Source organism: Myripristis murdjan, chromosome 18 (assembly GCF_902150065.1).
Source record: "Myripristis murdjan chromosome 18, fMyrMur1.1, whole genome shotgun sequence".
Classification (NCBI taxonomy): domain Eukaryota; kingdom Metazoa; phylum Chordata; class Actinopteri; order Holocentriformes; family Holocentridae; genus Myripristis; species Myripristis murdjan.
Genome location: NC_043997.1, coordinates 20254872 through 20267462, shown reverse-complemented (window position 1 = coordinate 20267462; position 12591 = coordinate 20254872). Strand labels below are relative to the sequence as shown.

Sequence of the window (12591 nt, the reverse complement as noted above, 5' to 3'; positions counted from 1 at the left end):
GAGAGGTACCAGAGGAGTACACTTCCTTATTCTCATAACGAGAATGAACAAGAACTTAGACTGTCAACTCTGTCAACTCTATTTGATTAACCTGGTTATTGACAACAGAAGAAACCGAGTCATCTTGATTTGTGAAGTTTTATTTTATTTTATTTTATTTTATTTTAAGTCTTCATTGGTCATGGTCACAGACAATTTCAGTTGTCACGTAACCATGTAAACAAGTAACAAAATTAAAATACCAGGAAAAGATAAACAAAACAAAAAAAACATACAGAAAATAAGTTACTATACAGTGGGTAATGAATACATTTTTTAGGATAAAGGATACAGAAATGTCGTTTTTGAGTCATGAGCCTCGCTGTTTCAGAGCAATACGAAACTGTACTTCAAGAAGTTGAGAAGAAATCTGCTGCGGATGTTTCCCCAACATTTTTTTATACTTTTATTGTGATGGCGCACATCCGGTATTGACGTGACTGACTGTGTTTGACTTGATGCGGCTGCCCTCTTCTTGAAGGAGTGCGCAGCGCGTGCTGAGCGCACTGAGCCGCTCCTCTCTTCCTCTCCTCCCACCTCCCCGCTCTCTCACTGTCTCAGGGTTTTTCCTCTCTCTTGTGTGAATATATCAGCTGTAAAAGACGCAGACACGGGGTACTTGCAAAAACCCCTTGAGAAAGAGCATAATGACCCTACAATAAACTTTAGGATGACAAAAAAAATAATAATAATTAAAAAAAAAAAAAAAAAAAAAAAAATATATATATATATATATATATATATATATATATATATATATATATATATATATATATATATATATATAGAGATAGATAGATAGATAGATATATAGATATATAGATATATATGTGTGTGTGTGTGTGTGTGTGTGTGTGTGTAATGACTCAGTTGAGTATTAGAATGATGGAGTCTCTCTCTCTCTCTCTGTCTATCTATCTATCTATGTAATTCAGTATTGGCATCACAGTTGAGTGATTTTTTTTTTTTTGTAAAATAGGTGACAGGTCACTGAATGTTTTCCAGTGTCTCAGGGGCAACATGCCTCCTGGTGGTTTACAGTGTTACTGAGGATATTTTTTCCTCTGAAGCAGGCCAGACTTCATGAGGTTTTCAGCCACTAACTCAAACAGTTTGATGCTATTGGTGTTACACAGAGCAAGATCAGCCTTTATGACATTTTTAAACTGTGCCAAGGTCCTATAGAGTGTCAGTGGTAGGCCTAAATAATAAGATTCATTTATTTTGTTTTATATACTGACAGCCAAGCTGTCAGTATATAAAACCTGAAGTATTCATATGGAGGTTGCATTTTGAGAGGTATTTGTAGTATCCTTCAAAGCTGGGATTGGTGGAAGAAAAAACTCTCTAGCTCCATCTACTGGTGATTGTTAAGCATTGCAGCTTGGAGCCCACTAAATCTCTAATAATTCTCGCGAGATTTTGGTGTCGGCCGGTCCAAAACAGGAAGACGGATATGGCAGCTGTGTTCGGTGGTGTAGAGGGGTGAGAATGAGTTAAACACTCAATTAAAAAGTTTGCAAAGCTTGTTTTTGTGAATGAAAAATTGAAGGGAGACAGGCGGAGGGTGTGTTGTTCTGCAGAGCGGGACGAGGAAGTCGTTTCTTTGCTGTTGTGTTGTGGGAATGCTGAGATCTGATGCTGGTTAGCTAGCTGGAGAGGAACTACTGACTCTCACTGTGTGTGTGTGTGTGTGTGTGTGTGTGTGTGTGTGTGTGTGTGTGTGTGTGTGTGTGTGTGTGTGTGTGTGTGTGTGTGTGTGTGTGTGTTCGGTCACTGTGTTTAAGGTTACTTTCAGTTACTCTAGTCTAGTGCTTTAGGGCTCTAGCCTGCAGTTTGTCAGTGGATCAGCTATTTTCCAGTTTTACCCTCTAGTGAAGCTTTTCACCCCCCCCCCCCCCCCCCCCCCCCTCCCTCTCTCTCTCTCTCTCTCTCTCTCTCTCTCTCTCTCTCACTCTGTCTGTCTGTCCAGTGGAGGGACCCACTCCAAGGCACTGTTGGTGGCTGCGGATGGGAGGTTCCTGGCTGAAACAGAGGGTCCGTCCACCAATCACTGGGTGAGTGGAAAGAGGGATGGAGTCAGTAAAGAAGGGATGGGACAGTGGATGAGAAGAGGGTGAAAATGAATGAATGAATGATCCACGCAGCCTTTTAAAGCAGTGGTTCTCACACTTTTTTTCAGTAATGTACCCCCTTTGAAATATTTTGTCAGCCGGTGACCCCTTGGCCAGTGCCAAAAAAATAACCGGAGAAAGCCTTTATGAGGAGGTGCAGTCCAGCTCCATCACTGTGTGAAACAACAACCTGCTGCTGAGGAGGTTTTGTCGACTCTGGTTTAGCTTTGTTTTCACTTCCTCTTTGATTCCAGTTGTATCGCTCCTATATTTTGTTGTCTGGCTTCCCCGTCCTCACTCGACTATCACATGGAGCAGATTTAAACCACACACATTTGACACCTGAATATAAGCCCCATCTGAGAACACCTGGTTCAAAGCATTTGGATTCTTGCTGGTGCCTCAGAATCACTCTACCAATTTGTAGTATCCAGCAATGTTGATGGCTGAAAAATTGTGAGGTTTGTGTGTGTGTGTGTGTGTGTGTGTGTTGCAGTTGGTAGGGGTGGATAAATGTATTGAGACCATTAACGACATGATCCAGAGAGCCAAGAAGGAGGCGGGGCTGGATCCAGACACACCACTACACTCACTGGTCAGTCAAACTGTCCGTCAGAAATCGTCATTCTATCTATTTAAGACTTTTTTTTTTTTTTTTGTAATAATTGATGTTAGTGGTAAGAAAACCGTTTTATTTCCTTCCAGTAGTACCTGACAGGCAGTTATGTTAACACTGTGTGTGTGTGTGTGTGTGTGTGTGTGTGTGTGTGTGTGTGTGTGTGTGTGTGTGTCCAGGGCATGTCTCTGAGCGGTGGGGAGCAGAAGGATGCGATAGACAAGCTGATCGCACACATGAAGGAGCGGTTCCCCAATCTCAGCCGCCACTACTTCATCACCACAGATGCCATCGGTGCCATGGCAACCGCCAGTGAGCGCGGTAAGCGACTGTTCACTTCCTGCCTCTGTAACTTTAATCTGACCTATAGCGAAAACACAAGACCTTCATGATGTAGTACTGTGCTGCATGTATAATATAATATAACTGGCCTCACATTTTAGGTAATTTAGTACCATCTACGATATAGGGATTATGGATTAACACTGTAACCCGATTATATTTTGCAGTATATATTGAGTATCAGTTTACAACATTAGAAATTTTAGAGCACATACATTCATGTTTTACGCATCTTATAGCCCATTAATCTACATTTTACATTATTTTATACTGAATTTATGTTTTTGTACCTTATATTTTTTTTTGATGTCTTCATACCTTACAAATATATATTTGTGTTCCGATTAAAAGATATTCCAAAGAATAGCTGAAATTATAATGAAACAGTGCTTGAGTGAGAGATTAGATATGTTACTGTGTTAGGTGCGGTTGTATAATTGTAATATTAAACATGATGTGGCCCTCCCAGCTTTATGGCCTGATGAAATGGACATTATTATCTTTATTGGTATGTAAGAGCGTCTCAGTCCAGCTTGTCTCCTCTCTCTAGGAGGCATAGTGCTCATATCAGGGACGGGCTCCAACTGCAAGCTGGTGAAGCCTGATGGCTCTCAGATCGGCTGTGGCGGCTGGGGTCACATGATGGGCGACGAGGGCTCAGGTAACACAAACGCGAACGTCAGACGCTGCATTTTTAATTACAGCTGGACTCAGAGAGCGGAGCTGATTGGTCGTCTGTTTTCTCTCTCTGCGTCTCCCTCAGGGTTCTGGATTTCTCATTTGGCGGTGAAGACCGTGTTCGATGCCAAAGACAACCTGGCGGCCCCCCCTCACGACGTCACATACGTCAGGATGGCCATGGAGGAATACTTCCAGGTGAGAAAGCAGCAATGGAGGCTTGGAGTGAAAAGGTGGCATATGTGGCCAAAATGTGCCTCCCAGTATTTCTCATTTGTGTGCTTGTCACATATTCCCACATGACTGTCCTGTATATCACTGTGGAGAGTTTTGAAGTGGTTTTACCAGAAAACAACTGAGTATGCAGCTGGCAGCAGCAGCAGGAGAATAAGCCATGTCAATAGAAACCACACTTAAATAAAACAATAAAACAACTAGTATAGTTAAATGTTCAACAGAAAATGTCACCATCCTTCACTGTAAGGTAAAATGTTAGTGTCCAGCAGTAGGAAAGACATTAAAGCGAGTTAAACCAGTTTCAGTAGTTTAATTAAATTGCCTCTGATAAGTACCAATACCGTTGCAGTGATTAAGCCAGGAGCTGAAAGCAGAGGAAGTGTTTTATTCTGTTGTCCCATAAACCCACCAATGTCTTTTTCTAGTCAGCAGATGGTGGCAAATGCATGAATTTGTAAAAAAAAAAAAAAAAAAAAAATGTGTGTGCAATCCCTCTCAGGTGTCAGATCTGTTGGGCATGCTGCCCCACCTCTACAGAAACTTCCAGAAGTCTCACTTTGCGGGCTTCTGCAGGAAGCTGGCTGAAGGTACGAGGCACATCGCTCGCTGTTTGCTTTTATTTGGAAGGGAAGGGAGCATACAGGAAATCAAATGGAGACATAAGCCTGTGTGTGTGTGTGTGTGTTGCAGGTGCAGAGGCAGGTGATGCCCTCTGTCAGTATGTGTTCATCCAGGGTGGGAGAGTCCTGGCCAAACACGTGGAGGCAGTTTTACCTGGAGCACAGGAGGTGACACACACAGTCTTTAGCCATATCACGTTTTTGAGTCCTAACGTCACAACGCTGCACTGTTTGTCCTTTCTCCCTTAACCCCCCCGTCTCTCTCCCTCAGTCTCTCCTGAGTGGTGACCTCGGTCTGCCCATCCTGTGTGTGGGCTCGGTGTGGAAGAGCTGGGAGCTCCTGAAGCCAGGTCAGTGCTGCTGTAGACTCAGGAAGCCAAAGAGCCAAACCCATCTCCTGCTTTTACCGTCAATTCGTTTCACCCTGGGAGGAGAAAGCCTGGAGGCGATAGAAAGTTTTTGGCTGGCATCATCACATACAGAGGGCCCCGTATTTGGAGCACATCAGAATTTGCACCGGTCCAATCCCATTCAAGAAGCAAATTACCTTCATAATCTCTTTCCATTATATTTTACCCTGCCATGGAAATGTTTATCAGACTGGAAATAGGGTTAGAGAAATAGGGAAATATAGACACCACTTTATACTTGATTTTAAATGAGGCTTCACAGTTATTTTTTCTTTCTGGTGTCCTCGTCTAGGTGATTGTTTTTTATTTGTTTTGTGATGAATGTCTCACAATAGGAGGCACTGACTGACAAGTGGCCTGCATATCTTTTGTGTGTTTCTGTTTTCCCCACTTAAAGACAGACTGTGCAGTTTCACCAAACCTTGTTGCGATGTGGTAAATTATGATGAATGCCTCTCAATTCTCAGTACAGTGGATCTTAGAACTACCTCAGAACTCTTTTGCCCTATCATAACCAAAAATGTAAGAAAATTTCACAGACTTGTTTATGTTTTTGTGTACATTTACATCAAAACATTCGATTCAAGACAGCCGTTTAAAAGTGTTACATTAATTCCATGGGTTGTTAGTCTCGGCATGAACCCGAGGGGTTTCATCCTTCCCCTGCCTCCCATGTGATTCTGTATAGATTTTTTTTCCTCTCAAATGCTCCTTTCTCTTTGTATTATTTGACATGTGAAATACATAAAACCTAAAAGCTAACCTAAACCTTGGCAGAGGCTATTTTGCAGGTGGGAGTAAATGCTCAAAGCTTTTGTTTATTCCCAGTTACCGCCCCAGGTAGCGTTCAGAACTAAGGGTTGATTTCATGGCTGTTTGTCTGTCCTGGGTAAGCTAGAGCATAAAAAGGACATAACTGGATAAGCTATGCTTTTTTTCTTTCTCCCCCCCCTTTTCCTTTCTTTTATGAGATTGAGAGCTGGTGCTGTCCGCCCACTTGGAGAAATGTTTCATGACCCTGGAGCAAAGAAAACCGTATCGAAACAGAAAGCCAAGATACATAGACAGCTATGAAGAAATAGCAACCGATTCACTCTCAGTTCCAGAGGTTTTTTTGTGATATGAAGTTTTAGCTTTAGTTTTGATGCAAATGAAATATTAATGATTGTTTTAGTAAATATGCATCATCATGAAGAGTGTCATCCTCCCTTATTTTCTGCTCTCTCTCTCTCTCTCACTCTCTCTCTCCCCATCTGCAGGTTTCACTGAGGTCCTGGACCGCGTGGCGTCATCTGAGCAGTTCAAGGGCCGTTTCCACGGCTACAGCCTCCTGACTTTGCAGCAGTCGTCAGCGCTCGGTGGAGCCAGCCTCGGGGCTCAGAGCGTGGGCGCCACGGTGACCATGGATTGCGCAGCCAATGCCAACGTTTTCTACCGACACACCTTCAACAGCAGCCAATGAGAGTTCAGCTGCACAATGCACAGAGATTAACCAATCCGTGTCCGGGACTAAGGACTAAGATGTCTTTTTGACCAATTTCCTATTTTATTTTATTTTTTTTGCATTATTCTAAATCATCATAATAATGACCATGATAGTAAAGTTGTATAATGATGGTATCGCAACTGAGTTAATCTTACAGCTGATACTGCTGATTTTGAATGACCAGCAGCATTTCATTTTACACAAGATTCCCGGACCTTTCTTTCTTCACAACAATCTTAGATATTACAATGAAAAAAAAAATAGTGTGGGACTCAGTTGGTGCCAGTAATTCACCACACAGCCTGAGCTGTGAATGAAGCTCAAAGCACACAGCTGGTTTACATGCCACTGTTGTGATCCACTCACTTTTCTGGAGTATAATGGTGAAAAATGGCCAAGATTCAGCTGCAAGTCAAATAAATCAACACTAAAATTCGTTTTACACTCCTCATACTGTCATCACAAGCCCGTGCACTTTTTGAACCCTCTCAGGTTTCAGATGCGATCAGAATTAAACTGCACTTGAGTTCACTGATGAATGAAAAAAACTAAAAATTAAAATAAATCTAAGCCCTCCGATTCCAAAAATGATTCTACAGCGCATATGATCTGTGAGCTACATTACATTATTGCTGGCATTTTCTCAACACCACACAGGAGCAGAAATCACACCTTGTGCTTAAATTTAAACCTTGCAACTTGGTCCATTCATTCCATCACCCATTCAGGCTTGGTGCACTTCAGTCTTTGACTAGTAGATGGTGCTGTACCACTGTATGGTGTCTATTTCTTGAGCGATGGTGACCTACAATGGGTGGCAGGTATCTTTTGGCCCCCAGGTGATCAGAGTGTGTGTTGGAATAAGCCTCGTCCCAGGCTAACGCCAAGGGCTGAGAAAAGGGAAAAGGCCATTTGTAACATAAGATATGGCTGTATATGACTTTGCTCTATCTGGAAAAAAATAATGAATCATGACAAAGAGCCTTATGTAATTAATTTTGTGCAATGCATTTTTTTTTAACTATGAAGGATGATTTTATATTTACCAATAAACATGATGCATTAACTTTGTATAAACCAGTGTGGATTAACATGAGACTGTGAATCCCCATTCTTATGTATGAATCCATCGACTTCCAGATGACCTTGGGAAATGCAGGTGAGATACAGTGTTGTGACATCAATCACAATGTATCTGCACAACCCTTATCTCCATGACAACCTCATCGGAGCAGCAGTAGGGAGCGTCCCAGCGATTCAGGTGGCAGAGATGCACCACACTATATAGCTGTTTGAATTTACCCCATGACATCTGTTGTATATTGCAAAAAAAACAAAAAAACAATGCAGCTACTTGGAAGTGCAGTGAGTCACAGACACACAGTTGATAATGTGAGCCAGTGGTTCAGTACATTATGACATCACAGGGACAGAGAGCATTCCACTGTGTGTCAGGCAGAGGCACTCCACAGCCTCAGGTCAGCTTCAGCAGTACAACAGTGGAGCAGTAAGATGACAGAACCAAGGAGGCGTTGGATGATAACCACATGAACACATGAATTCCTCTAAACACCTGAAGGTAGAGACTCTAAGACTAAAGTGAAGTCTGTTTTTTTTTTTTTTTCATGTCATTTGTTACTACAAGTTTGCAACTGTGTACTAGAGAAGCTTTGGTTTTGCATTTCTCTGTCTTTCACTGGGTAAGAATCTCTGTTCTGTTAAAATAGGTTAAAAAAAAAACAAACAACATGGCTAGTGTTATTACTGATACAGTTTTTGACCTCTCTCTGTGGCCGATTCTAAAGTCTGAAGACTTAAAGCAACCTTGTGACCATCAGGCACAACATATCAATCAGCATTAAGGACAGGCCAACACAGACTTCCTCCCCTCCGTGCCTGTTTTTTTTTTTTTTTTTTTCTTTTTTTCCTGCATCTCACAGGCCGGCTTCTGGCCACCTCAACTCAAACTCAAACTTTTTTTTTTAAAGACTAACAGTTTCTTAGAATGCATCTCAGTTCTTTATTGGTGAGCAAGCTGTCAGCTTGCACACTCATGTTCTTCCTATTTCTTTCTTTATTATCCCGTACGTTTTTTCGCACGTAACTCCTCCTACAGCTTTCGTTTTAGGCCCACACAATGAATTGGAAAAATGTGCGGCCCGATTGGGAGAAGTTTGCTATTACTTTTATAAGGAATCCGACTTACGGAATTTTCGCAATTCCAATTTTACGGAAAATTTCGGCCATCCGAAATGAATGGCCAAAACTTCGGAAGGCTCCAGGGCGCAGAGCTTTGAACCTGCGTCCACGCACAAAATACGAAAAACGTGCGTCTTGTGGAGAAGAAACAACGTGTGAATTTTCAAGCCGCTCCGACTTTCCGTTTCTCCGCAATTCAAGTTTTTACCCGAAATCCGGATGCAATACACACTAATGGCGGAACTTTCGGAGAGCCTGCCAGGGACAAAGTCCCCTCTCACTGACACAGAGATACACACGCGGCTCTGTATGTCGCCTTTTCTGTCTCAAGGGCCACTAGCACTGCAGCCAATGCATCCCAGCACTGACCCCAGACACTAATGTAAGTCCATAGCAAGGACCCAAAACACCCTAGCAACCCCATAGCAACCACCCTAACTACCATAGCAACCACCTAGCAATGCCTTAGCAACCCCCCCCGCCCCCCCAAACACTATAGCAACTGCCTAGCAACACCCTAGCAACTATCAGGAACACCATAGAAACACCCTAGCAACCACCCAGAACACCATAGCAACCGCCTAGCAACACCCTAGCAACCATCAGAAATACCATAGCAACCACCTAGCAACGCCCTAGCAACCACCTAGCAACATCATAGCAACCGTCAGGAACACCATAGCAACCACCCAGAACACAATAGCAACCGCCTAGCAATGCCCTAGCAACCATCAAGAACACCATAGGAACTGCCTTGCAACAGCATAGCAACCATCAGGAAAAGCATAGTATCTGCTTTGCAGAAACTTAGCAGCCACACAGTATACCGTAGCAGCTGGCCAAAGACATCCTAGTGGCCACTGAAAAGATGATAAAAACTGCCTGGAAAATACCCGGAACACAGTAACTGCCTTCAAGCCCTCCAATAACACTGCACAATCTACAAACAGCATAGGGCTGGAGGTTTACCACATCTTCCAGCTTGCCCACGCAGTTTCCCCAGAAACTGCACGTTTCTAGTTATTTACACTACCCGAAAATTTCAGAGCCATTGGATAATCAATTCACAGTTCTTTTAACTGGATGGAAAGGGCATTTTTCATTGTTGGTGATTCAAATTAGTGAACAATCCTATTATGCCAATTTTACAATGTAATATAGTAGTCTGCAATAGCTATGGGAAAACTAACAAATGTTTCCTTACAAAAAAAAAATGTGATTAACAATGCATGCAAATTACAGCCCTTGGGTAAGAACAAGTACAAAATTCAGCTCTAAAACATTTAATATCTGGAGGAAAATTTAAGAAACTGTTAACAGTCTTGAACTGAAGTAGTGTTTTTTAATTTTTTACCTGGGATAAAAGTTACAAAATGAATTTTTCTGTTCCTAACAGGGAGTGAATCCTGTCTTTAGGCCACAAAACCATTCTCTCTCTCTCTCTCTCTCTCTCTCACACACACACACACACACACACACACACACACATTATGAGTTATTATACATTATTTTGTTCAGTGATGTCTCCGTCTCCCCTGCAGATTCCGGGCCTGAGGCCTCGGAACAGTTTCCAGACCACTTACAGGAGTGACTACAAGCCCCTGAACGAACGCCCCCCTCAGGTCAAAGAGCTGAACATACTACGCAAACCTAATCGTGAACCTCCAGTCATCACCCCACCTGACGTATGATAGACATATGTATCTCCCTCTGTCCATCTCCTTACCACACTTGATGGCAGAATATCATGTTGACTATGATGTGTATGTGTGTGTGTTCTCCCACAGATTGACAATGACCCTTGGGCTGTATTTCGTAAATACTGCTACACAACAACCAACAGTGTCTACGGCTCCTCCACCTTCACACAGGTGAATGATAATAAATGCACCTTTGCGTTCATAGCAAGTTCACAGAAACCTGCATTTGCAAAGACCAGTTTCTTTCTGTTACTCTTCTTTCTCCTTCACAGAAAGGGAAGTCTCTGGCTGCGTCTCTGCTGGAGGCAAAGAATGACCTCCAGGGAGATGCGGGGGCCTCGGTGAGCGTAGTCCCACCTCTCGGGGCCTCCTGCTCAGGCACCACACAGCCACAGGAGCCCTCACTGAAACAAAAAGATGTCAAGCAGGTGTCTTTCTCCCTGGTCCCATCTCCTCCATCTGTCTCCAAGCCCCCCTCTCGCTTGTTCAAACCTGCCTCCTCACCTCCCTCTGGTTCCCCTGCTTCTTCTGCTTCCAAGGCAACTGGGGTTTTAAGCTCCACCCCGAAAGAGGCCCAGACCCAGGAGGGGACAGATCACAAGGAGAGCGTACCTGTAGTTAGTAAGGATACAACAGGAGAAAGCAAAAGCCAGCTGCCCTGCATCGGAGGTGGAGAAGGTTAGGATCTCTCTCTCGTTCTGTATCCAAAACATACACCTAAGTGACATTCACTTGCAATCATATTTACTCCTGTATGTGCAGGAAGTATTTTGGAACATCTGCAGGCAAACGAGAAGGCACAGCAGAAGGTTGAAGGTCACCAAGAGAAAGGTTAGAGTACAGAGCTCAGTTTTCACTCGAGTGTGTGATGTTCATCATCTAGTCTCCCTGCACTTCAGTTGCAGATAGCAGCGTGCATTTGTGTTGTCATTCTGTGTTATTCCAGAGGACTCTGTCAGTTCTCTGTCTAGAGCAGCCCAGCTGCGGTACAAGCTGAAGCATCGTCTCATCCCCATCGACCTTACGATAAATAATGGTAAGAGGAACTCTGTGGCTACTTGTCACCAAAAAATGAATGTTTTCAAGGTTCAAGGTTTTCTGGGTCATTTGGATCTCACAAGGTAATAACAGCACACTACCTCCACCTATGAAGGAGTAGCCCAACATGACACCTTCAGTTTAGCCTGGTTAGTTTCTGCCACCAGGGAAAAGTTTGCTCACTTTCCCTTAAAAGAGTCAGTAGCACGGTTAGCATTCCCCATTTAAACTAATAGGCTAGCTGCAAGTTTGGACCAGTGGAATAATTTCCTGGTACTACTCATTTGATTTTAAATTGTGTGTGTTAGAAGCCCAAAGCGCGGGCAGCACCACCTGTAAGAAGACCTTCACAAGGACTGCTGGACATAAAGATAACACCTACTCTCGGGATGTTCCCAAGCAGCGCAAATGGTGAGACACTCACACTCATACACACACCCCCCACCCACCAGCCTGTCTGTCTTTCTCTTTTATCATCCTGTGTCATTTCCTGTCTTGATTCTCACACAATTTCTACTGTCTTCTCCATAAGCCATGCATGGAAGACTGAGTACAGTGATAATTATGGTTTTGTGGAGCAAACCTTCCCTCCCCGCATCCCACGAGGCACCACCCTTCCCAAGGCTCACCCCCAGCCCAGTGTCTGCTACAGCGTGCCCAGCGGGAAGACACTGCGCTCCGAGTACCAGGCTTCCTACACGGGCAAGGTGAGCAGAGGGCACAGGCCTTTTTGGTTGCACTATACATTCTAGGCAATTGTCAGTATCGGTATGTCCTGTATTGATCCTCTGTGGTGTCACCCTCCTAGATGTCCCGCCCCAAGATGTGTCCAACATACTTGAGAACAGCTCAGTGACCTTCGTCCTCCTCCTTTTGGTCACTGGATGCCTCCTTTTCATTAAAATTCTAAATGGAGGAGAAAGCATTTATCAAAAAATGTACTCTGACTACTCTCATTTCTGGATATGATGCACCAATTCATCTTCCAGGAAGCAGTGTTTGCTGAGTGTATATGCTTTTCCCCCGTAAAATGCCAGAGTATCCTGCTAAGAAATGCATTAAAATGCTGCAGGGGTGCTACCTGAAAGCCCAAACCTAAGCACATAGCAGGC

The 12591-nt window shown here is 43.4% G+C and overlaps 1 protein-coding gene across 1 annotated transcript; it reads left to right on the top strand.

The window, feature by feature from the left end:
• Positions 1-1474: 1474 nt before the first annotated feature.
• nagk (N-acetylglucosamine kinase) lies at positions 1475-6860 on the top strand. The gene is made up of 10 exons (XM_030077020.1): positions 1475-1524; positions 2012-2096; positions 2650-2748; positions 2949-3090; positions 3662-3772; positions 3875-3987; positions 4526-4613; positions 4717-4814; positions 4918-4996; positions 6316-6860. Exons 1-10 carry the CDS (start codon positions 1496-1498, stop codon positions 6516-6518), a joined length of 1047 nt encoding a protein of 348 aa, XP_029932880.1. The 5' UTR covers positions 1475-1495; the 3' UTR covers positions 6519-6860.
• Positions 6861-12591: the final 5731 nt, after the last annotated feature.